At 43.4% G+C, this 23,377-nt stretch overlaps 2 protein-coding genes and 1 long non-coding RNA gene across 3 annotated transcripts; 2 read left to right on the forward strand and 1 right to left on the reverse strand.

The window, feature by feature from the left end:
* The first annotated feature begins 706 nt into the window (after nucleotides 1-706).
* On the forward strand, nucleotides 707-13,628 carry CCDC174 (coiled-coil domain containing 174). Its single transcript, XM_058812876.1, has 11 exons — nucleotides 707-779; nucleotides 2,207-2,311; nucleotides 3,206-3,306; nucleotides 4,191-4,249; nucleotides 5,173-5,353; nucleotides 6,878-6,973; nucleotides 7,812-7,948; nucleotides 8,327-8,421; nucleotides 8,667-8,814; nucleotides 9,609-9,743; nucleotides 10,785-13,628. Exons 1-11 carry the CDS (start codon nucleotides 738-740, stop codon nucleotides 11,906-11,908), a joined length of 2,223 nt encoding a protein of 740 aa, XP_058668859.1. The 5' UTR covers nucleotides 707-737; the 3' UTR covers nucleotides 11,909-13,628.
* A 2,200-nt stretch (nucleotides 13,629-15,828) lies between these two features.
* LOC131563196 (uncharacterized) lies at nucleotides 15,829-18,480 on the reverse strand. The gene is made up of 4 exons (XR_009275280.1): nucleotides 18,433-18,480; nucleotides 18,301-18,356; nucleotides 16,507-16,594; nucleotides 15,829-16,003 (listed from the first exon to the last, which is right to left on the reverse strand). It is a non-coding gene; the product is annotated as an uncharacterized LOC131563196 (long non-coding RNA).
* A 725-nt stretch (nucleotides 18,481-19,205) lies between these two features.
* Nucleotides 19,206-22,674, forward strand: CCDC51 (coiled-coil domain containing 51). Its single transcript, XM_058812976.1, has 4 exons — nucleotides 19,206-20,153; nucleotides 20,277-20,623; nucleotides 20,931-21,095; nucleotides 21,844-22,674. Exons 2-4 carry the CDS (start codon nucleotides 20,306-20,308, stop codon nucleotides 22,618-22,620), a joined length of 1,260 nt encoding a protein of 419 aa, XP_058668959.1. The 5' UTR covers nucleotides 19,206-20,153; nucleotides 20,277-20,305; the 3' UTR covers nucleotides 22,621-22,674.
* The last annotated feature ends 703 nt before the right edge of the window (nucleotides 22,675-23,377 follow it).

A 23,377-nucleotide genomic window follows, 5' to 3' on the forward strand; every position in this document is an offset into this window, starting at 1 on the left:
TGACCACCTACTCAAAATGGGCCCCAAACCCAAATGGAGGGAAGAACTGTGCCTGCAGACTGAGGAGCAGGAGAAGAAAGAGATGGAACTAGCAAATAGGGGAGTAATCTGTAACCAAAGAATGTTGATGCCTTTGTTTATTAAGTTGTATAAAGAGTGTGAAGTTTGGATGATTGGTGAATTAACTTTCCATGGGTCACCACCCAGCTCCCCACTCTGCACAAATGAGAACAAAAAACAGGAACATGGCCTCAGCATGTGACTTGGCTCTGGCACCAGGGAATGAACCCATGTTGATGCCAAGCTTGAACCATCTTCTTCACCTAGCCCATCCCAGCTCCGGGCCAGCCCGCAATCCTGTCAATTTCTGGCCACAGCCCCCCAGCCCAGGGCAGCCGCAGCTCCGTCACAACAGCAGCAGCTCCAGCCCCGCGGCCCACAAGGGCATTTCCAGCGGGACGCCGGAAGGATTTGTCCCGCACCGGGGAACAAATTTTCCCTCATTTTCCCCCTCAGTTTGAGCGCAGGGATTACCCAAAGGCAGAGAAGCCCCGGACGGGAGCGCTCCGCCCCGGCCAACCCACCCCGGGCCGAGCCCCCGGGACCGCCCCTGACCTTCCCAACATGGCGGCAGCGCCCGCCCTCAGCAGCACTGTCGCGATAGCGCCGCGCCTCCGCCGCGCTTTACGGCAAGGCCGCCCGGCGGGGTGGGAGGCGGTGGCGGGGCCGGTCCCGCCATGGACCGCAGGAAGAAGCCGCTGGACGTGGCCGCGTCCTCGGTGAGTGACTGAGCGGGGAGAGGCAAAACGAACCCCTCCGCCCGCCCAGGAGGCCTCACAGTAGGGCTGTGAGGTGTGCTCAGCCGCGGGGCTCCCGCGGGCGGGGTGGGCCTGGCCGGCGCAGGCCCTGAGGCTCCACCGGGGATCCGCTGGCGCCGCCGCTTGCGGGGAGAGCGGCGCAGGGGAAGGGCCGGTGCTCTGTGTGCTCCCCTAACCCGCTGCCGTGGGCAGTCGCTGCGGCACATGCTGGGTTAAAGGGCTGTGTAAGGCCGTGTGCTGCATGTTCGGTCTGTGAGTGTCAGGACTGGGAGTTTGTCCCCTCACCTTCCTCACCAGCCACACGCCCTGCGCTCCGAACCCGAGTCTGCCCGGCTGGGTTTGCTCGCATTCCTGGTGCAATTACATTAAATTAGCCCATAACAGGGAAAATATTTTTTCCTAAGGAGTAGAAGATCTATGCTGTGGAAGATTAACTTTCCACCCTTAGGAATGGTTAGGTGCTGACCTTCGCTGTTCTCCAGGACGTTCACGAGAGCTGCCAAACACTTCAGATGAAGAGCTATGTAACTAGTCAATGTATGCTAATAAATGTTAATATTTCACAGTTAACTATGAAATATTTTACATTGAATTTTTGGATTATCACCTCTAAGCAGAAGGGAGAACAAGTGATTTTTAAGACACTGCACTTCGTTGTCCCAGCGACTTGAAAAGCAAATGCTTGGGACAAATATTAATACCAAAGTTCTGCACTTTACTGTTTTAATATGCAGCTCTGAATTTTGTCATCTGTAGGACTTCCAGGAAAAGTAGCATAATATCCTCTTCCAAACTAGTTTTGTGATCCCAAGATAATACCCCTGCCAATGATGTTACTTAATAAAACCTGAGATGGACCTTGGTCACAGATGGCAATGCTACTCGTATATTTATTTAAAAAGGATAAAGAAAATGTAAAACTAATAAACAGTACATAAAGTGGTGGGGAAAATATGTATTTTATGATAGCAAACTTTTATCAATTATTTTCTGAGACAGGATTTCATTTATTATCTAATGGTTAAAAGTTCCCTTTTCATATTCAGTAGTGTTTTTCATTGCTCCTTCTCTATTTGTTTGCCATTAGGAGGTTGGTAAAATCTAGACAGAGCTATACCTCTTATCCTTGTTATGTAGCAAAGGATCAAGGATATCTTTGGAGGTTGTTTAATCCCTAATCATAATTTGAATTCTGTGATTTTTTTATTTTGTTTGCTCTAAGAGGTGATCTTGGTGATTAGATCACTGCTTCTAAGTTCCACATAAAAATGCAATCAAATGCTCCTATAAGTGTAACTAACAGGTTGTTTTCCTAAAGTTGCAGTTATTTATTGCAGTAACTGATGTCTGTGATCTGTTATTCATGTGCTGTTTTGCTGCTGGTGTAGCTAGTGGATCTCAAAGCTGAACTCTTCCGAAAGCAAGAGGAGTTCAAGAAAGAAAAGCTGTTGAAAGATGCTGGTGTCTTTGAAAAGCCCAGAACCTCTAATAAGGTAAAAACAATTTTCATTGTTGTTTTTGTCATTCTGTCTCCTGAAAGTAAGGAAGTTAATATTCAATTTTAAATAATAGTAAATACTCAGCTGTGTTTCTAGTCAAATATAAAATTATGAGAATTCTTTAAAGTTCATTTCTAGGTGAAATTCCTGTGCACAGCAGAAAGCTTAGTCTTGTGCTTCTACCCATCTAAATCCCCACTTAATCTTTATTCCCCAAGGATCCACACCCTTTAACTATAGGAAGAGATGTTTATTTTTTTATTAGAGGATTTTGTAGGATGCTGCAGGATGGAGGAATCTAGAGATTCTTCTAGAGTCACTGAACTCCCCAGATAAATGCTGTGCTGTGGTTTGTGGTGTACAATAATGAATACACAATTATCTCTCTAGTTTTGCTCTGTACTGTACTTTGGGTTTTGTTCATTCTGTAGCTTTCTAGAAGCAGAATGTGCTGTTCTTGCCATATTTGAAGCACATGCAGCATTTACAGTGTTATGCTGCAAACAGGCCACCTGATTGAATTTCTATCTAAAATCGAGGCAATGGAGAATAGAAACTTTTTTTAGCTTTGTTAGTATGTATTTAATCAGCAAGATTGCATGATTGGGTTTTTTTAACCTTAACATCTTTGCCAGAATAGATTTTGTCTGATTTCTGAGTGCCTTCAGGATTTTTAAGGCCTTCTCAGCCTGCCCTTAACTATGATACCATCCTGCAGCCTGTACAGCACAGGAATGATCTCAAATCAAACACGTATAAGATGTTATTTACAAAGCCTTCCATGATTCAGGTGCATCATTTGCATTATAGAGTTGAAATATTTTTTTAATTGTTACCATTTCAATATTTTCATCTATTTATTTGTTGTTACAAAATTGTCCTCTGCAGAAACCAAGTATCTGGACCAAGCAGAACACGGGAGTTGTAAATCGAGCTGCGAAAGATGTTGAGCAGAAGGCAGAAGAGCAGGATATATTGGATAAATCAAGGTAGCTCTTAGGCTCTGTAAGAAAGGAATGCTTTGCAGAATTTGTTCTTTGGTATTCAGAAAGCACAGAAAGAAGTTTTTTAGACCAGCAGTTCTCATTATACCAGCCAGTAATTCCAGTATCATCCATACTTTTTACCAGTAGTGTACAAATTTCATCCCAGCAGTCTCATGCTCCCATGACCTCACACTGTCTAAATTATCACAGTTGTCAGGGTACTGTTTGTTTTTTTTTAATCATCTTTAGAATTACCAGCCAGTGCAGTGCAGTGTTAGAATTCTGTAGCAAAGTGTTTCTTTGGCTTGACAGAAAATAGCTTACATTTTCAAGAATTAGCTCATTTTCTAAATGGGTTGGTTGAACAAAAAGATATATGTGAAAAATGCCATTTATAAATAATTTGCTGTGGTTCTGTAAGCAGTTTTTTGCTCTTTGAAATTCCAAAAATTAGCTAAGGTTTTCTCTTCAGTTTCTAAGATTAGGTGTAAATTTGTGTTATCTCTTTTTTTTTTCCTGTAAAACTGTCTTTCAGTGTCTGCAAATAATGGTTTCATTTCCATTATTTATCTGACAGACCACAGTACTTAGATAAAGGTGGAATTCTTGTAACAGCATGTTTCTGCCTACTTGACAAATTACATTTGAGAAAAAATTTGTAACTTCACTAAAATTATTTTCAGTATAAATTCTGGAACTGGAAAATATTGTATCTTTAGAAATGGTAGTGAAGGTTCAAAACAAAAGCCAGGCATAAGTCAGCTTCTAATGAACACCTCAGGCAGTCCCAGGATTTTCCTATTCCATTTATCTAAACCTAAATAGGTCACTTTAAAATGTGCTTGGAATTGGTGGGATTGCAAGGTTCATTTTTTTTTCTTTTTCAGGAAGAAGCTTGAAGAGAAAGCAAAGCTGTATGAGAAAATGACAAAAGGGGACTTCCCAGGTGAACAATACTATTGCAAAATAAGCATTTAGATATGTATAAATTCTTGGAATTATTATAGAAACTGATTGACATGGTTTATTCCACTTTGAAAAGGAAAAAAATATACATTTACTAGAGAAAATAAAATTACTTTTGAAGGGCAGCCTGACCAGGTAAAGCACTTGAGGCTTGTTTCACTCATTCATTAAGTGGGTGAACTATGTTCTGGTTTTTCAATACAGTATCTTAGAAAGACAAAAAAAAAATTTTTCTCCATTGAGCAATCTTTGGATTGCATTGCTGATGCTCTGTCCTGCATTCTAATTGTTGGGCCTTTATGAGGAGGAGAGCATCAGGAGAGGAGTCTGGCTGGTCCATATCTGAATGCCAGTCATGCAGCTAATAGGGATAGAGAATGCTAATCTGTTCCTTTCTTCTTTCACACATTCAGTCCCTTTCAAAAAGTAATTATTAAAATAGAATACAAATCTCCTTGCAGTTAATCTGTTCTCTTTATCAGTGTCCATCTTCATCCACATGACCCCACCACTTTCCTCTACTTTCCTAAAAAGTACCCTCATGAATGCTTGGCTCCTGCCAACATACCAAATGTTAAACATCAAAAAAGTATTTGAGCCTTGACAAATCCTTTGCTTATGAAACAGTTAACAAGCAGAGAATGTTTTGCTGCAGAGAATGCAGCCTTTTCTGTACTGCACACAATGCCCTGAAACTTTGATTCAGAAATAGACGTTATCACTGTGGAGCCACTTGATAGCTCTGGGTTTGTTTGGCACTGAATGGGATTTAAGTATTCCCCAATACTGTAGTCAAGGGCATTGCTGGCAGCTGAAAAGCTGATTGTAGCTATTTGGTATTGATTTTGTGCTCAGTTCTGTTCTTTTCATGGCTGTTCGCTAAGAATCGATTTTCTGCCTTAGATGAAGAAACTGAGGATTTGTACCTGGTGGATTTCACTCAGAAGATCATAGACAAGCAGCACGAAGTACAGGAGCTACAGCAGAGTGAAGCTGCTGGGAGGACTTCAGAAAGAGACACAGATGAGGAGGAAACTCAGCCTGAAGCAGACATTCCACCACCAGAGGACCCGGATGAGGAATGGTTGGTGCTACTGATAAGGCTCATCTGCCCTGGCCACTCTTATTCTTGAGAATTTCTTGAGAAAATACTTTTCTTTTTTAAAATGTGTGAAGTGACACCTTTGTTTTTCATGTTTGTTTCATACTACACATTGGCAAGGAGGTGTTAACATTGTTTCATTTCTCCTATAGACAGTCCTCCATGACACTTTAATTTCCACCCACATAGGTAACACTGCAATAGAATCTGCATCTAGGATTTTGAGAAATTGCAGTGAAGGCAATGTACTATAGGGGGGACAACATCATCTCCTTTGTTATTTTCTTGCATAGTTTATCTGAGTAGTCATCACAGTATTTGGTACCATTTTATGCTTTGATGTGCTGAATTGAAATGTATTTTAGCAAAACTTGAGGATTTTATGGTATTCATCTTCCTTTCTTTAATTGTGAGTGACTTAAAAATGAGCAGTCATTTAACTGTACAACCTTCTCTTAAAGGAGAGAAACTCTGGTTGGAATAAGAACACGATTTTCAGCATTTCTTCCAATTTGCTGCAGCACAGCAAATAGTCTCTGACAGTTTTCTGGGTCATTCCAAGTTACCACTATTTTTTCATCTGAGACATTAGGAATAATTATGAAATCAGTCCTGACTAAACATTTTCGTTGCCCATTTGTTTAAAATGCTTGTGGAACAAGAGATTTTACTTCTGGTAATCAGTTTAAATCTGCAGTAACCAATACAAAACAGCACTCCCATTCTTCAAATACTAAAGTGTAGATATCCTTAGAAACTAAGTAAAGGACTTACTAAAAGCACAGATCTTTAAAAGTTTGGGGGTTGGGAGCTAGATTGCCAGTCATACTTTTTCAGATGTAATATTCTTTAGAATGGGATAATTGAGGCTGCTTGATGCTAAAGAGCTTTCCACATTACAGGACAGTAAGTGTAGCTCTTAACAGCTTTTTCAACAACTGTAAATCAGATGTTCAGTACTATAAAGAGTTGAATAAGAAGCACAATAGCTTCAGAGGAACATTTTGCTTGTGTTTTAGTCAGCCTTTGTTATGCCAATTGAATACACACTATCAGTCTGTTCTGAATGGCCTTTAGACCAATAATTGAAATGTATTGTAGCAATTTCATATCCACAAGAAGCCAATGCTGCATCATTATCTTCACCATGGGAAGCAAACAGTAGGCTGAGTTCTATTTTGTTGTGAAAATTACGTGACATGGTTACTTCTGAACATTTTGTACACCATTTCATTGCCCAAGTGAACAGGGGTCTCAAAGGGAGATTGAATAAATGTCTGGTAGAACTGTCATATGCCCCATTCAGAACTGTCCTCTTAATCTGGGGGTGTGTTAAGTGAAAAGCAGGAGCAACTGTCACACACACACTGGGAGGTGACAGATGGTCTTTGGAAATCTCCTTTGGAGTACTCCTTGGAAAGGGTTAATGCTTCTGTCTTCTGGGTAAGATTTCTGTTAACCTGCAAATAGAAGTTTTGCATAACTTTTCTTTTTCTTTCATTACAGGGTTGATTATGTTGATTTCTTGGGCCGATCTAGACGCTGCATGAAGAAGGATTTACCAAGTTTACTTAAAATGGATCAGGAACTTCAAGGGAAAAGGTGTGGTTTCTCTAATGGAGCTGCTTGTTCCTCTCAGTATTTAACATTTTTTTTTTAATGAGAAGGAAGAGAGGCTGAGCTTTGTCACTCCATTCTCAGTTCAGAATTGATGTTACTGCTTTCTCTAGATTTACATAATTTGTAGAGAAAGGTATTAAGCAATCTCAGGTATTTGTTGCATCTTTTAAAAACTGGGGTCCTTGTATTTCATTATACCTTCCATAAAATGCCAGGAAGGTGATTCCAGTTCTGTTTAACATGGAAATTGATGATAGTCTTTTAGCAATTCCAAATTCTTCATGATGTTCAAAGTGAATTTGTTAGACCTCCATTTGTTTAGTTTTGTTCTTCTGTTAAACAGCTGTTTAACAACTCTTTTGTTAAAATTACTTCCATACTAATATTTGGGTATTGATATTTGAATATTAATATTTTGAGTCAATCTTTTGGGTAAAGCATTGTTTTGTTACTTTAAATATCTTTCATTTTCTTACATTAAATCTGAAATGGTCCTATATGTGAGTGCTAGAATTCCCACAGATGCCAATAACTGATTATTTCTTCTCCCATTTTGTGATTTGATAATTATTTCATAAATCTTCTGAGAAATAACATTATTTTGTCTTTTAATAACATGTTCTACTTGTTTTAGAGGCAGCTTTGTATTTCTATCTTGACCACATACCATAGTCATCAGCATTGTATCACTAACTAGTGTCTACAGTGATCTGTCTTTTGTGGAAACTGCAATAGTGGATCAGACTAAGTCATACTTGCACTGTTTGGTACTGACAAACTGGTAAATTCTGCTCTGTAATCCTTAATTTGTTTTAATTAGACAAGAACCTGATGGGAATACTCTGTTATCTGAAGACATGAGAAGAGAACTTCAGAGGCAGCAGTGGGAAAAGGAAGAGGAAGAAGCCCTCAGAAAACCCATGGGACCCATACATTATGAGGACATTCGAGAAAATGGTACAGTGCCATACTTTAAATCACTTACCTTTGTATCACCAAAGAAATCAGTTGTAGAGGGAGCAAGGGAAAGTTACTTCCTGTGCCTCTGTGGCAAAGTGTAGGTGTGTGTTAAGCCACATGTGTAATAATGTTGAAAGTTACCAGTACATAAGTCTAGATTTATTTTTTCTTCAAATTGTATTTTTCTCAAATGTTTCTCTACCTCCTCCTGTGTTCTCCTTCAAGAAGCTTCACTTTATGTATTATCTAAAGCAATCTAAAACCAGTCCAGTGTTGGTAATAATTCCACACCTGAAAGCAGGGTGCCTGGAGGCTGTAGTTACTGCCAACTATAAACTGAATTTAACTGAAATCTGTTGTTTTTCTCCTTGTCAGAGGCCAGGCAGCTCGGTGTTGGTTACTTTGCCTTTTCTCGGGACCAAGAGCTCAGGCATAAACAACGGGCAACCCTGGATATGCTGAGGGAGCAGGTATGAGAGTGAAGAGCAGACTGGGCTGCCAGGGCAGGGTGGTTTCAGTGGTTACTGTCTTTGATTTGTTGTGTAAGTGATTAGGTGATGCAAATGACTCCAAAGAAGCCATAGAAATTTGGCTTCTTTTTTCCTGTTGAAACCTGGTACTTGATAGGATTCCTTTTAGTTGTTTTGTGAAGGAAGATATGTACTTGTTTATAATAACAAAGGAAGAATAATTCGTGTTTTCTTTTGCTGTTAAGACACTTGATCAGAGAAATAAACGTGAGCAGCTGAAAGAGAAGAGGAAAGCAGCTCTAGATGCAAGGCTGTCCAAACTCCGAGCACGGAAGATTAAAAAGTTAAGGGAAGCTGGATTAGAGGAAGAGGCAGAAAAACTGGAGAATGGAGGTATGATCTGTTGCCTTTTTAACCTAAATACTTGCTGTTTCACCTTGATCTGTGGGCAGACAGATTCTAATTTATATTCATTTAGACAGTCAGTGTATTGGTATTGTGTATTCTGTATATACAATTAACATAACTGTTACGATAATGAGAGCTGATGTAATTGTGTGTAGATATAAAATCATGCCAGAAATAGCTTAATAATGCAGGTAGAAATACAGTATGTAGATTGTAGCCTTTTTCTGATTCACACCTGACAGCAGGAATTACATGGGTTGATTATGCAAGTTGAGGCTAGAGCTGCTGACATGGTACTGCCTTTCTCTTCTATGAAGATGAGGTAGAATAAGTAGTAACAAGGTATTTTGATATCATTCAATAATACACTGTGACAGTGTCAGTGCAGTGTGTGAGTTGGAGATACAGCTGACTCTAGGATTTAGGCTAATGAATTTGAATTCTAATCCTGTGTCTGTGCTGTCTCTCTTACAACACTGATAGTCAACTTGTACTGTCTGTCTCCCACTGAAAAATGTAGCTGATATTTTACTGTCTCAGAATTCCTTGCAAGTGATTAACTGTGAGGTGTTCTGGAAATGAAGAACAGCATCACGCCACTGCATACTATTATAGTTGTTCAGAAGAATAAGAATGCAAATTGTTTTCTCCAGTAAATGAAATAGAGATACTGTTCTTATTGGAGATATATGGAAATAAATGTTCTTATTTTTACCTGTGAGAGTCATACAGATTTTTATTCTGTAACTGACAATCTCTGCTGTCTCTTCCTGTGACAGAGGTGAAAGGTGCTGCTGAGGAACCAGAACCTCCAAGAGTTACTGCAGCAAGTAGGAAGGTGGAGGTCATCATCCAGGAGAGGAGAGACACAAAGCCTGGAGTGCCTTATGTCCGAGAGTGGGATAAAGGCAAAGGTAAGGGAATGTGGATTCAGGAGCATTGTTGGGAAGGAGCATGTACACTGCCACTTCCATTTCTGTTTTGTGACCAAAGTATGGTGAGACTGAGAAGCACTGAAATCTTTTCTGCCTCGTACTGATGACCTCCAGTGTCCAGGGCACTGACAAGGATGCCTTAGTGCCAGCAGCTGCTGTAATGTCCCCAAAAGTTTTCTTCTATATGAGTTACTGCATTTCTGAATGATCTTGACAGGTTGACAGAATGACAAATTCTGTAGTTCAGAAGATGTACAGTGTGATCTTTTCTTGATATATTCCTGTGGTTTCTGCTACCTGATAGGATGTATCACACAAACAAGTACAGCACAATACTAAAACATGATTCAAGCAGAGACCACTTCAGTGCCTTTTATCCCATTTTGAAGCATCTTCCTTGCCACAAAGTGATGGCTGTCTTGTAGGTCCTTCCCAAACCTATTAACTCATTTTGCACTATTAATCTAAGCTCATGCACATTCTTCTAATCTGATGCATGACTTCTAAGTAAAAGCAAACAAGGAATAGACAAAGCACATAAATGCCCACCTTCTTTAGTACCATAACAGCACTATTCCTCTTCCATGCAATACTGGTATTTCCAGAATCTTTATACTTTTCAATCTTTATGTTCCATTAATGAACATCACTATGAGGAGAAACTTCATGATTCCATTAAACCCTCAAACTTTCAGATCCCATCTCATAAATCTTTATTCTCTCTGACATTAATTTTTTTCCTTCCTCTGATGAAGCCTGATATCTCACCAACACCTAGGCAGCACTGCAGCAAATACTGCACTCAGAAAGCAAAGGACAGCTTACTTTAAAATGCAAAGTGAACTAACTGTGGTTCACTGAAGGAATCTGCACTAGATTCTTGTATTTCCATATAGTATGAAGTGGGAAAGGAACTTCAGGTGGCTTTACAAAGTTGCATCTTCTTTGTTTGCCAATTTGTTTTCCTTCCTGTCTGACCTTCAGACCTTGCTAAATCTGCCATTTTCCCGTTTCTAACAGAGCTGATGTTTGGACAATGGGAAAAGAAACAGGAAGAACTTAGAGATGAGCGAGACCCAGAATTTGCACCACCTTCTGATTACTTTTTGGGACAAAAGAAAGATGATTATCTCCGAAGTCGGAATTTGAACAGTTCTGAAACCTCCTCTGAAAAACTGGAAACAGAGAGAGCACAAAACCCACAGAGGCCATCGGTGCCAGGGGGCAGTGGCAGCAGCACTGGAGATGTGCCACTGTCACCACAGCCTTCCAACAGCAGCATTCCAGTTGAGCCAGGCTCAGCAGAGCCCAGTGGCCGTGACACTCAGGGCGTGTCATCAGCAGAGGATGACAGCAGCGATGACGAGGACGTGCCACCACCAGCACAGGCTTTTGGCTTCGGTGCCCGAGGTGTGCCACCCCCACTGCGGGGTTACGGCTACAGTGCCCGGGCTGTGCCCCCACCCATGCCAGCCTACAGCTATGGCACTGCCCAGGTGCCCTTCCCAGTGCAGGCCTATGGCTATGGGGCACCAGCAATGGTGCCACCAATGCATGGGTACGGCTATGGCACTCCTGACGTGCCCTTTGCAATGCAGGCCTATGGCTACGGCACCCAGGGTGTGCCCCCAGGAATGCAGACCTGCAGCTGCAGTGCCCAGGGTGTGCCACCAGGAATGCAGACCTGCAGCTGCAGTGCCCAGGGTGTGCCACCAGGAATGCAGACCTGCAGCTGCAGTGCCCAGGGTGTGCCACCAGGAATGCACACCTGTGGATGCAGTGCCCAGGATGTGCCACCAGGAATGCACACCTGCAGCTGCAGTGCCCAGGATGTGCCACCAGGAACACAGGTCTGTGACCTCAGCAGCCAAGATGTGCCACCAGGAATACACACTTGTGGATGCAGCAGCCAAGAGGTGCCACCAGGAACACACACCTGTGACTGCAGCAGCCAAGAGATGCCACCAGGAACAGACACCTGTGACAGCAGCACCCAGGATGTGCCACCAGGAACGGAGGACAGTGGCTGCAGCACTCAGGATATGGCACCTCCAGCTCAGACTGACAGCAGTGACACTCCAAATCAGGAACCACTTTACCAAAGTTTAGATGATATGCTCTCTTATTACAGACAAGTGACTTGAGCAAAAAGATAAACAAGAACCATGATCTAAAGAACTGGAATATAATTAATTATGTGCTCAGCAGAAACTTATTTTCCCACATATGGGAAAAATAAGTTTCTGTAAGTACATCAGAATAAATCTCCTGGATACCTAAGCTGTTTCACATCACAGCTGTATTTTGCCCTGTTGGTTTTTTTATTCTTCCCTCTTTACTAAAATTCATCTCTTTGACACTTAGACCTGAACTTAAGGGTATATTAATTACATGTTAGCAAGAGATAAACTCGTTTAGTTGGTTGCTCCCAGCTGCCTTCTGGTTTGGAGGTACTACAAGTTCAGTGACATCATAGAAACAGTATGGAAATGGTAGGTCCTCTGCTGTCAAACACAGAATGATTTTGTTCCTCACTTAATCTCCTCTCTTTTAGGAAGTGCAGAATATTATCTAGTGAACAGTGGTGGTTCACATGGTCTCTGCATTCCTGAGGTCCATATGTAGCTCATGATTCTATGCAGCATTTTAGAGTGGAGACATTGCAGAAACCAGTAAGTAATGATGGGTAGGCTGAAAATAAACAAAACACTGAAGCAGAAGCTTTGACACCTGAAATTCTTATTGGTTTAGAAAATCCTCTCATAATTCTCCAAGTGTGTTTTTCTTGCATAAGGAGTTACATATATGGCTTTGTTTAATACTTTTTTTTCCAAAAACTGTGATACTGGAGTCATTAAATATAAAAGCAGACCAATCTCTACCAAACTAATTTTTATTTCAGAATCTTAGTAAATGAGAATACTTACTTGCCATGTAGAAGATTTTTATTTCTGAAGGTAATTTAGATCACTCCACTTGTATTTTAAAAGCCTGATACAAGGATAAGACCTAGCAAAATAGGTTAGAATGGGCAATTGCATAGATTGTTAAATGGCAGAGATAAAATAGTGAACATTTAAATGCAACAGTGAAATGGCCAAAGAGACAAAACTGATTTGCTCCTCTTGTATGCTTCAGTCCGATTTCAGGCTGCTCTGCAAGCCTGGTGAACAGCAAGATGTTCAATGTGACTGAAGGACATGCAGAACTTATTCTGTCCTCAAATTCTGCTTTAGCCTCAGCTCCTACATCACTGGCTTTTGCACTGGAATTTGCAGAGCAGGAACAGTACATTACAATTATATATTAATTTAACCTCAATACTTTTCTGAAGTAATATAATACCACTATCCCAATTTTGAAGAAAATGAGGATGGAAAATGTCTTAGAGAAGGTCACACCCAGTTTTCCAGGCTGGCTGATTTACACTAAGGAAGTTTCCTCTTCTAAGACCTCACAGAATCAGTATCTGGAAGCCATTCAGAGCAGGGTATAATTTCCTTGGAGCTCCACTAACTAAAGTGCAGGCAAAGTCTTTTCAAACACTAGAGCTTGACTTGAACTGATTATGGCAATTGTATCCTTCAATAGATTTTCCTACAAAGAATATTTGTGTCTATTTGCTGCTATTTTAATTGACATCCATTTCCAGCTGCCTTTTGGACTTTGTTTTTTCTGTGCCCTTCAGACTGTGATAATTTTATGTGTATCTATGGTTTAGGAGTTATATTGTCTTTGCATTAGTTTAACATTGAGCTGGAGCTGCAGTAAGGAATGAAATGCCATTTATTACATAGTGTTATGTAAAAAGATACAATCAAAGTGTTCCTTTGTTTAGCTTCATTTCCACAGCCTAATATTAAGCAGGAGGGCTCTTGGCCAGGAGGGTGGTTCAGAGCTTACATTAAAGTTAAGCCTGTTGAGAACAGCTCTCACTGCAGTGATCTGTCACTTTGCCATTTGGTCTCCTTCCCTCTTTTCTTTCTTTTTGGCTGAAATGCTTTTTGCATATTGTCTCATGCTGTGGAGCACACATTTCTGTTCACTGTCCTCCCCTCAGACCACCTCAAGCTAGCTTGGCTGGGATCAGCAACCTCATTCATTTCATTCAGTAATTCCTGGGGCAAACAATTCCTTATTGATTCACTGTCAAAGTTTTATTTCTCCCATGTTTTGGAGCGTGCTGCCTCCCTTCCTCGTTTAAACCACCCCCCAAGTTACACACCAGGGGGAATGGGGGTGAGGGGGGCAGTGTGGGCAGGGATCTGCCACCACCAGTGTGTGACTGATGAGGGTGAAGTAAAGCCAGCTTGTGCTCTCACTGAGTGTGCACAACTGTGAGCACACTGTCTCTGCTTGTGTTTCATGGGTTGGAGCTCAGCCCCAGGAGGTACCAGTGGTGCCTTGTGTTGCCGTCAGTGTTCTGCACAGAGCCAGGAGCAGTCCCTGCTCTATGTCTAAGGCAGCTTTGTCCTACATTTTTGTGTGAATAGCTTTCTGTTACCAAAGGTACTCTTACCCAAAATGCAAGAATGATGCAATCTTGAATTTCAGCCTTCACATGCTCTGTCTGGCTGGCAGGACTCAATCTGATGTCCAGAAAAGTACTTTCAGAAATTACAATTTCCTCATTATCACCAAGGGTTGATTTATCCCCTTTTGGAGGACAGCAGAGCTCTGATGTTCCTATGAACCACCGGCACGTGAGATGAGGCTCATACCCGGGGTACAAACTACGTGCCTGCAGCTGTGTGAGCTCAGGACCGATGCCGCAGGGCTCGCCGGCTCCCGGGCCTCGGGCGGCGGGGGAGCACAAGGCGAGGCCTCACGGCCGGAGCCTCCCGTGCCGGGCGGGAGCGCTCGGGGGCCGCGCTGAGGGAGCGCCCGCCGCGGGAAGCGCTGCGCATGCGCACAGCGGCGGGCACGGCCCGCGCCCCGCCGTTCCCGCGGCCGCCGCGCGAGGGCGGCAGAGCCCAAGGAAGGGCGGGAGCCTCGCGCGCGGCCCCGCCCGGTCCCGGTCCCGGTCCCGGTCCCACCCCGTGGCAGGGGCGCTGCCGGCCGCCCTCGGCACGGCTGATGGCACGGTAAGGCCTGCGCCTCACGCTCCCAGGTGAACAGGGCACCCCCCCTTCCCACCCTGCTGAAACGGAGCCTCGCGTTTCAGAAGGAAAGAGGAAACGCCTCTAGTCCTTTAAAAATGTCTTTTTAACAAGGAAACCCTCTTAGTAGCACGCTGTGCAGTGAACACCCAACACCTGCGCTCTCTTCCCTAGGAGCCCAGACTGTGCAGGCCCAGATTTCCCATGTAACTCCCCCGTGCCACTGCAGCCCAAGAGTCTCGCTGTTCTCAGAAGCCATTCCCCCTCTGCAGCCATCAGCTGCCTTGCCTGACAGCAGGAACACTCTCTGTATCACCATTGCTCTTCAGTAATAAGGCCTTTGAATTGATTCTTTCCTCTGTTAGTCCCACCTTGGGAACAGCACATTCCTTCCTTCAAGTCTCCATAACCAATGTTCAGTCAGTGCCATTCATTTCGTGAATTCAGTTCCTGCTCCCCTCCCCTCTCCACCCCAAAGGCATCCCACGAGTGTGACAGAGCTGTGATGTCAAGATGTGGCTCAGGAAAACGGTGCAGTGACAATTTGCAGGACAAAGGCAAGTGTATGTTCAGCAGGCAGTGGGACTACAGGGCACTGCAGTGCTCCAAAGTAGGAACACAGGAAGGAGTTGTTTTGCAGTGGCTGCCCCAAGGTGCTGGTGATGGAAGTACAACCCAACTTTTGTTTAAAGAAAACTTAGAGCTCTTGGGAGAGCACATCCTGCTATAGCCACATCTCAGACAACTGCAGCTAAATATAAGCCTGCAGAATAAAACTCTGCAGATTTTAACACTCAGGCCCTGACTCCACAGTCAAAAGAGAGGAGAAGTTGAAATTTATTCTAACAAATGACCAGAGACACTCAGGCTGCACAAGGACACACATGGTCTTCAGTAAAAGTTTCATTTCTGGTATAAAACAGTAACGCCATTTTTAAACAAAACCTACAAGTAAAGAGAAAGTATCACATCTTAACAAAAAGGGTTTATTGTGACTAAACAAAATGTACAATGTTTCCCAAATGACAGACTGTTTTCAAGACTCTCTGAAGTCTGCAGGTCCATTGAGTAACTTGATCACTTCATACCCTGCAGTTTGATCAAGCTACTTTTTGCCAGACTTCTTTATTCCACCACTGGCTGCCAAAAGAAACAACACAGCTGGTTAGGTGACTGTGACAGAGCTTAGCTCCAAATGCAGTTCCTCATGAAGCTGAATCGCCCCCATCAGACAGCCTGCACAGCCCTGGTTCCCACTGGTGAATTGTTTTTTATAATTAAGAAATTCATCCTCTCAGAGGACTAGCACTGGATCTTTTAAACTTGGAGGACTGTGGAAAAAGCCTACAGGTAATACATCTGAAAAGAAAAGACTGGTGTGCTAAAAAAAAGGAGCAATGTCCCTGCACATACCAGGGTGCCAGACACAGTGATCTGCCTGCTGAACCAGAACCTGCATCATGTGGGGATGAAAATGCATAGAAAAAAAATAGCCTCTGTTTGTTTCATATCTGCCATCAACTTATTTATCTATGTCAAGTAACCCAGAGGCACCTCCCTTTTTATGTCTGTCAAGCAAAACCATTACATTTTTGAAGCCAGCAAGACCCCCATTTCTCCTGCCAGGATGGCACCTCACTTACCCAGGGGCCCTTTTCCAGCTGCTTTTGCTTTCATCTCCTCAAGTTTCTTTTGCTCCTCCTTCTGTTTTTGTTTGAATGCCAGATCCGTCTGAAGGAAAGAACAGCAGCATTTTTTAACATCTCTTCCACAGAAATACTCAAAAACAACTGAGAAGCAATGAAAAACAAATGTACTATTCCAGCAGCAACAAACACCTGACTGGACCGAGGCAGGATGGCTGAATAATGCTAAATATGCAGAATATTGCAAAACTATCACAAAGACCACAAACTGAACTTTAACTCTGTATGTTTGGTCTTTCTGGAATTATTTTTCATTCTGAGATTATGATTCCTCTGACTGATAGATGTTTGCACTAACACCATTCATGAACATACCCTCAGTGACACCTGAAGCCCAGCAAACAGGCACTAGCAGAAACATTTGGGCTATAAAGAATGTAAATAAAGTAAGGCTAAAGTAAAAACATATTTTTTTTAAAAAAACCCTCTCTCATATATATCATTTTTGCTGGGTTTAATAAATTTGTATTAATTCCAAGCAATCTAATGAGACTGCTGGCCAATAGTGCAGGCAAGGCAGCTATTGAGCCTCCTTGCTGGATGGGCCTCCAAATCCAGGAGAAGTCAGACATACTCTGTCCCTTAAATACACATTCTTCACAGACACCAAGGCTGAAAAGGACCCAGATTTTTAACTTGGCACTCAGGACTTTGGGGAAACTGAACTGAGGACCTTGACAACTGAGATTCCGCAGATTCTTCACCAATCCAGTCTGTGGCTCATCTTTACAACTGCAAAGCTTTCCTCTTCTTTCATTAAAGCCTCCCTTGCTGCAATGTAACCATATTACTTCCCCTACCTACCCCTCACAGAACAGAATATTCTGTTTCTCTCTCCAGGTTTTCCTGTCTCCAGTTGGCTAATGTGTCTTTCCTAGTAAATCAATCCCTCACATTTATCCACTTCTGTGGGGTTTTTCTTGCAATGTGTTGTTCCCAAGTGCTCACAGTATTGCAGAGCTGAGACAAAAATAAATATTACATCATTTGCCACACAAATGTTTCTAACTTGCATCCTTGTAAACACTCTATCAGTTCTACCATTTCTTTAACAATAAAGCTTATTTAGAAAGCTATGATTTTTTTCTTTTTCAAAGAGGTATTGTATTTGCCTTTTTCCAAACAGTGGCACCTCATCCATCATGCACTATTCACAGAAATAGCAGCTGACATCCATACTTAAATGTAAGAGTTCAGAGTATCTCTAACACGCAATTCACTAGTACATAATTTAATACATTCACTAGTACTTAATTCATCCAAGCTACACAATAATCCCAGGGGCCGCAGTGATTGACCGAGCTCAGCTCTCAGTCTGACGCTTCTGCATCTGCTGCATCCACCAGCATGGTGGAACACGGGCGGGATGTCATCATGGCATCAGAGAAACACAGAATGGCTTGGGTTGGAAGGGACCTTAAAGATCATCTCGTTCCAAAGCCCCGTCATGGGCAGAGACACCTTCCACAAGCCCAGGTCACTCCAAGTTTCGTCCAAGCGAAGACTTGCAGGGATGGGGCAGCCACAGCTTCTCTGGGCTGTGCCAAGGACCCACCACCCTCACACGCAAGAATATCTTCCTAATATCTAATCCAAACCGCTTCTCTTCCACTTTGATCCCGTTCCCGCTCGTCCTGTCACTGCCTGCTCCTGTAAATGTCAGCAGGAACCCCGGGCAGCCAGGCCCGCCGGCTCCCTCCCGCCGCCGCCGGGGCTCTCCCGCCGCCCTACCTCATCCAGGTCCTTCGTCTGCTTCTTCGGCTGCTTCAGCGGCTTCTTCTTGCCGCCTGCAAAAACAGAGGGGACAGTGAGGGCCGAGCGGGGCCGGGCAGGCGGCACCGGCGGCCCCGGGCCCGGCCTTACCCTCCCGGCCCGACATGGCTCCGCTCGCTCCGCCCGCTGCCGCCGCTCCCGCCGCTTCCGCCGCCGCTTCCGCCGCCGCCGCTTCCGCCGCCGGGCCGGGGCAGGTACGGGGCGCGGCGGGGCCGGGCCGGGCCGGGGCCGGCCGGGAGGGGAGCGGCGGCTCGGCCGGTTCGGTGGAAGGGCCCCCGGGCAGGGACGGGGTCGGTGGTGCGGAGGAAGCCGGCGGCGGGATGCGGGGGCGCCTCGGCAGCGCCGGGCTGCGCTCGGCCCGGCGCGGGAGCGCTGCGGGAGGCGGGAGCGCAGTCCCGCTGGGCACCGGCTCTGTGCGCGGCAGCTTTTGGGAGTGTGTTTGTCAGAGACGGCAGGCAGAGAAAATGCTTCTTGCGAGGGAGGCGAGAGAAGAACCAGGCACGTAATGTCAGGTTAAGCTGTCGCAACTTTCTTGTGTCCTCTAAGCTCAGGCTGAGATCACGTTCGTCAGAGTCTGTGACTGCATGCATAGAAGTTCTTCAAATCTCAACTTTCTTCCTCTTTTTTTTTTCTATTCTCCAGTACCCTGAATATTAGGTTAAACTCTTCAAGAAGTAATGCAATTAAGAGAGGGTAATTTTGCACTCTGGAACAGACAAAATTGAATTGATGTTTGTTGTGGCCTGCAATGCAGAGTAGGTGTTCAACACTGCTGTTGACAGGAGATGTGTGAGTGATGCTGGCAGGAGAGACAATTTCTTTCACTTCCATGTTCTTGTGGGTTTGATCTTACATGTTATGCATGTAAAACAACTGGTAGGATTTTCATAATGCCACTTGGTGTTATTATTAGTTGTTAGAACTAGTCAGCAGGGGAATGAACCTGTGGTGGTCAGAATTTTTCCAGCTGTTTCAGTACTTTTTTGTGGAGATGCCTGGATTAACTACCTAAAATTAACAAGGAAATGTGTTTTAAATAATTTTTTAAAATATGCAGCAGCTATCAAGTGTTCTCAGTAATTTATGTTTTCATATTATATTAGTCAAAATCTAATATAGTCATACTCAAATTTCATATAAAACCCAACTGAAAAGTTCTCCAGTTTCTAGTTTTTAGAATAACGTGCCTCAGTTAAATTCTAAGATCATATTTAAAATCAGTAGACAATAAACCATAACTAGCAGCCTGCTTTTGCAGAGTAAGCAAGAATTTTAAGCTCATTTTAAGATGCAGCCCTGTGTGTTAGAATGCTGTGCGTTCATTCCCTGAGATTTTTCTATCCTTGTGGCTGGTCCTGGTTTATTATTTTGTAGGCAGTCTCATGGGAATACTTGTATTCGGTTCAGAACTTCTGGGTTTTCCCTATGTCCTTTGTGTTTTTGTCTTTGCATCCTTCACCACTTCCTGTGTCTGTGCAATGTAGATAAAGAGAATGATCCAGCCACACTTCTTTTTTTATCAAGATTTTGTCCCCTCTCTGCCTTTTTTCCTTTTCTGCTCTTTTGCAGAATTGTGAGTATCTACCTGAGGCACAAACCACGTTGTGCAGCCACTGCTCTGCTGAAGCACTGAATTTCTGAATTTCTCTGAAGTTACTCCTGCTATTCCTGGATCTGCACATGATCGCTGCTCACGCCGTGGGTGAATTAGTAGTCAAGAAGCATGAAGCATGGTGGGAGTACTTCCTAACAGAAAATCAGGAATCTGTGGCACAATTGCACTTCGTTGAAAATTTTGGAAAATTCTCTAGGTGAGCAGTGATGTAAAAGTAGCAGTGGTTTATCCATTCTTGAATTGATTTGTTTTGGCACACTTGTAGTTGAAGAGCTACGAATCAGCCATGCTTCAATAACTTCTCTTCTTCTCCTTATAGCACTTTTATTTAGTAATTAAATTGAAGACATGGGGCCTATGAAATACAAATCAAGTGTATCCTCAGTGTCCTGTGGTCTGCAGTATCACCATTCATTGCTGAAATGGAGTCCCAAAGTGAATTTACATGTGGTGAGGACTTACTGCCCATCGGCGCCCAAGAGGCCCGAAGCCAAGTCTGCAGTGGAAATGGCCTTGGGTCTCCTTCATCGCATCACAGAATCTGGGACTGCTATGGGGAAAAACTCCCTCCAGAAAGTGTCTGCAACGTGCAGGAATTGGTGGGACAGATACGAAGAATTTGTTGGAATCAATGAAGTTCGAGAGGCTCAGGGAAAAGTGACAGAGGTAAAGATGGAGATAATGTGGAATTTTTAAAATAGAGCTGTATGAAGCATAAACACTGTCTGAGGCAGAAAAGGTTATCCAAGGAGAATTCTATCCTTTTTTTGCTTTGGCTGTCTGTGCAGGTACTGTGAATGTGTTCTAGGCTATGCATGTAGTAAATAGAGCTTATCCTCTGAATTGAAAATGGAGTGTGTTTTATTTTGTTGGTGGGTTTTTTCCTCCCCCCACAAGAAAAAGAATTATATATAATTAGCAATTTAGGTCTGTATGGTAGTAAGTCTCTAAAATAAATGCTCTTTCTTCTCAGGCAGAAAATGTCTTTATGATAGCTCGAGGGATAGTTCGAGAGGCTCGTGAAAATGTAGAAGCCCAACAGATTAAACTGAAGGAAATTCGGGATCGCTTAGACAGGGTCTCTCGGGATGACACCCAGTATTTAGAACTGGCTACTCTGGAACACAGGTTGCTGCAGGTAATTTGTTGGTACTTAAGCATTGGTGAATTGTTGGTACTTAAGCATTGAAAATTTGTTTGCTTTGTTTCCTCCACTAGTGATTGATTGTTTTTGTAGATGCAGTTCAGTCCTGAAGTGATCACAGTTAATTTCTTAGGGTAGTTGTTTTACTTAGTTGTTATCAATGGTTTGATCCCCTGTGCAAATTTTATATATTAATGGCAAAGTAGAGTAGTAAATTTGGAGAATCAAACTGAAGATAATGAGCCTAGATAATTAATTGTTGTAGTGGTGACCTGTACATGAGTAGTTAAGAAAAAGCTGCCGTTTGATTAATTAACTCTCCATGCAATGAGAGAAACTCTTTTTTGGCTAACCCATGGAAGTTCTCTCAGCTGCTTTCTGCTGGTGTCTGGAGAAGTCAGCAGGGCTGAAACAGTGAACATTATGGAGAGTGAAAGACCTTGCTCACTCATATCCTTTTGCTATCATCACGTGGCAGATTCTCATGTACAAGATCTTCAGCTGTGATTCCTGATAACCTTTTCCATTTCTCAGACTTAGAATGATGCCTCATTGACTTAAGTAGGATTAATAAAGAAAATCCCAGAGTCAAGGGAAAATTTCTGAAACTACTAATAGATGTTCCCAATTTCCATTCCTTCACCTGCACTGGAGTTTGGGAGTTGGTTTGGATTTTTTCCTTTAGTATAGACTTTATAGCTTCATATTATACCTTCTCTTTTCATCACTCTATTTCTTGCAGGAAGAGAAGAGGTACCGAGCTGCATATTTAAATGCAGAAGAATCTGAGAGAGAAAAGTTCTCTCTCTTCTCTGCAGCTGTCAGGGAAAGCCACGAGAAGGAACGCACAAGAGCTGAAAAAACAAAGAACTGGTCTATTATTGGCTCTGTGCTGGGAGCTGTTATAGGTGTTCTTGGTTCCACCTATGTCAATCGTGTAAGGCTGCAAGAATTGAAGGTCTTGGTGCTTGAAGCACAGAAGGGCCCAGTAAATTTACAAGAAGCCATCAAAGAACAGGCCTCCAGCCATTACTTGCAGCAGAAAGATCTCAGTGATGTCATAGAAGACCTAAAAAAGGTGCTGCAAACAACAGCATCGAAGGGAGGGAAAGAAGGGGCTTTGTTAACTAGGGAAACCAGGAATGACTCCATAAAAATAGATTCTCTTTTAATGCCTTTAAATGAGCAGCTAAACTACATTAAACAAGTCAGTTCATGTCTGGGGAGTTTACAGCAGCAGTTTAACAGTCTGCAGGAAAGCATCACACGGGTGCTGTCGGAGCTGCAGAGTGTCAGAGTGGCCATCCAGTCCCGACCTACAGAAAGAGTGATGCCAAGGCCTGCAGGGGAGGGCAAGGGCCAGGCTGCTGCTGTGAGAGATGTGATTCTGGAGCTGTGTGATACCGAGCGGAGACTGGAAACACAAATCAAGAGAAGTTCTATTTACAGCACTGCACTGACATGTGCTATGTTTGCCATTACTCTGCCTGTACTCTATATCATCCTGAAAGGGAACTGATCCCTAATTAATTGCCACAACTTAGTAGATTAATAAAGGTAAACTTGCACTCTGAGTACCTGGAGTACAAGTCCAAATAAAGCTGCTGTAGTGTTTCTCATTATGCCTTCTCCTGTATATTTGAAATACTTGAAAAACTTTAGTCCATTACTGCTGCAGGCTCCATGTCAAGTCTCTGTCACACTGTGCTTTTTAACAAGCAAAGGAAATGCCACAGCTTGATCTGTTCATTTCATTCACTGTGTCACTCTTCCTGTCTAGTCTTGTGTGTCAAAACAGCACCCAAAATGCCCCTTTCAGCCCCAAATTGCACCTGTGAGGCCCAGAACGGCCCCTTCAGACCCTGAGTTGTATCCCTGCTTGCTCCCGGTGTCCTACATCACCCCACAGTGGTTCCAGTTGTTCCCATCAGGCTCTAACTCACCCCAATGGTCCCCAGTTTGCATCCCCAGTGTCCCCAGTAGCCCAGGACAAGCCCTGCAGTGTAATCAGGTACAAATCCTGGGTACCCTGACCCACAGATCCCTGTGCCCAGCCCCAAGCCACCCTGCAGCCCCCAGCCACCTCCCAGACCCCTTGAGATTCTGGGGTTCAGACACATTTTTTGCTGGGACAGACAGGTTTTGGGGCCTGGCCCATGAACTGGTGTCCCTCCATGCCCACTGTGCCCCTCTCCTCCAGGTGTGGGCACAAGGAGGAGTCTTCCTCCATTGCACAGTGCCAGAACTGAGCTGAGGTGAGCCCCCCAAGTCCTGCA

The sequence above is a fragment of the Ammospiza caudacuta genome, chromosome 12 (genome assembly GCF_027887145.1).
Source record: "Ammospiza caudacuta isolate bAmmCau1 chromosome 12, bAmmCau1.pri, whole genome shotgun sequence".
In the NCBI taxonomy this organism is placed as follows: Eukaryota; Metazoa; Chordata; class Aves; order Passeriformes; family Passerellidae; genus Ammospiza; species Ammospiza caudacuta.

Bases quoted from the DNA above. Each gene is read 5' to 3' on its own strand.
- CCDC51 (XM_058812976.1), top strand. From the start codon at position 20,306: ATGGGGCCTATGAAATACAAATCAAGTGTATCCTCAGTGTCCTGTGGT. The intron at 20,624-20,930 runs GTAAAGATGGAG...CTTTCTTCTCAG, and splicing joins CTCAGGGAAAAGTGACAGAG to GCAGAAAATGTCTTTATGAT. The intron at 21,096-21,843 runs GTAATTTGTTGG...TATTTCTTGCAG, and splicing joins TGGAACACAGGTTGCTGCAG to GAAGAGAAGAGGTACCGAGC.
- CCDC174 (XM_058812876.1), top strand. From the start codon at position 738: ATGGACCGCAGGAAGAAGCCGCTGGACGTGGCCGCGTCCTCG. The intron at 6,974-7,811 runs GTGTGGTTTCTC...TGTTTTAATTAG, and splicing joins CAGGAACTTCAAGGGAAAAG to ACAAGAACCTGATGGGAATA. The intron at 8,815-9,608 runs GTATGATCTGTT...TTCCTGTGACAG, and splicing joins AGAAAAACTGGAGAATGGAG to AGGTGAAAGGTGCTGCTGAG.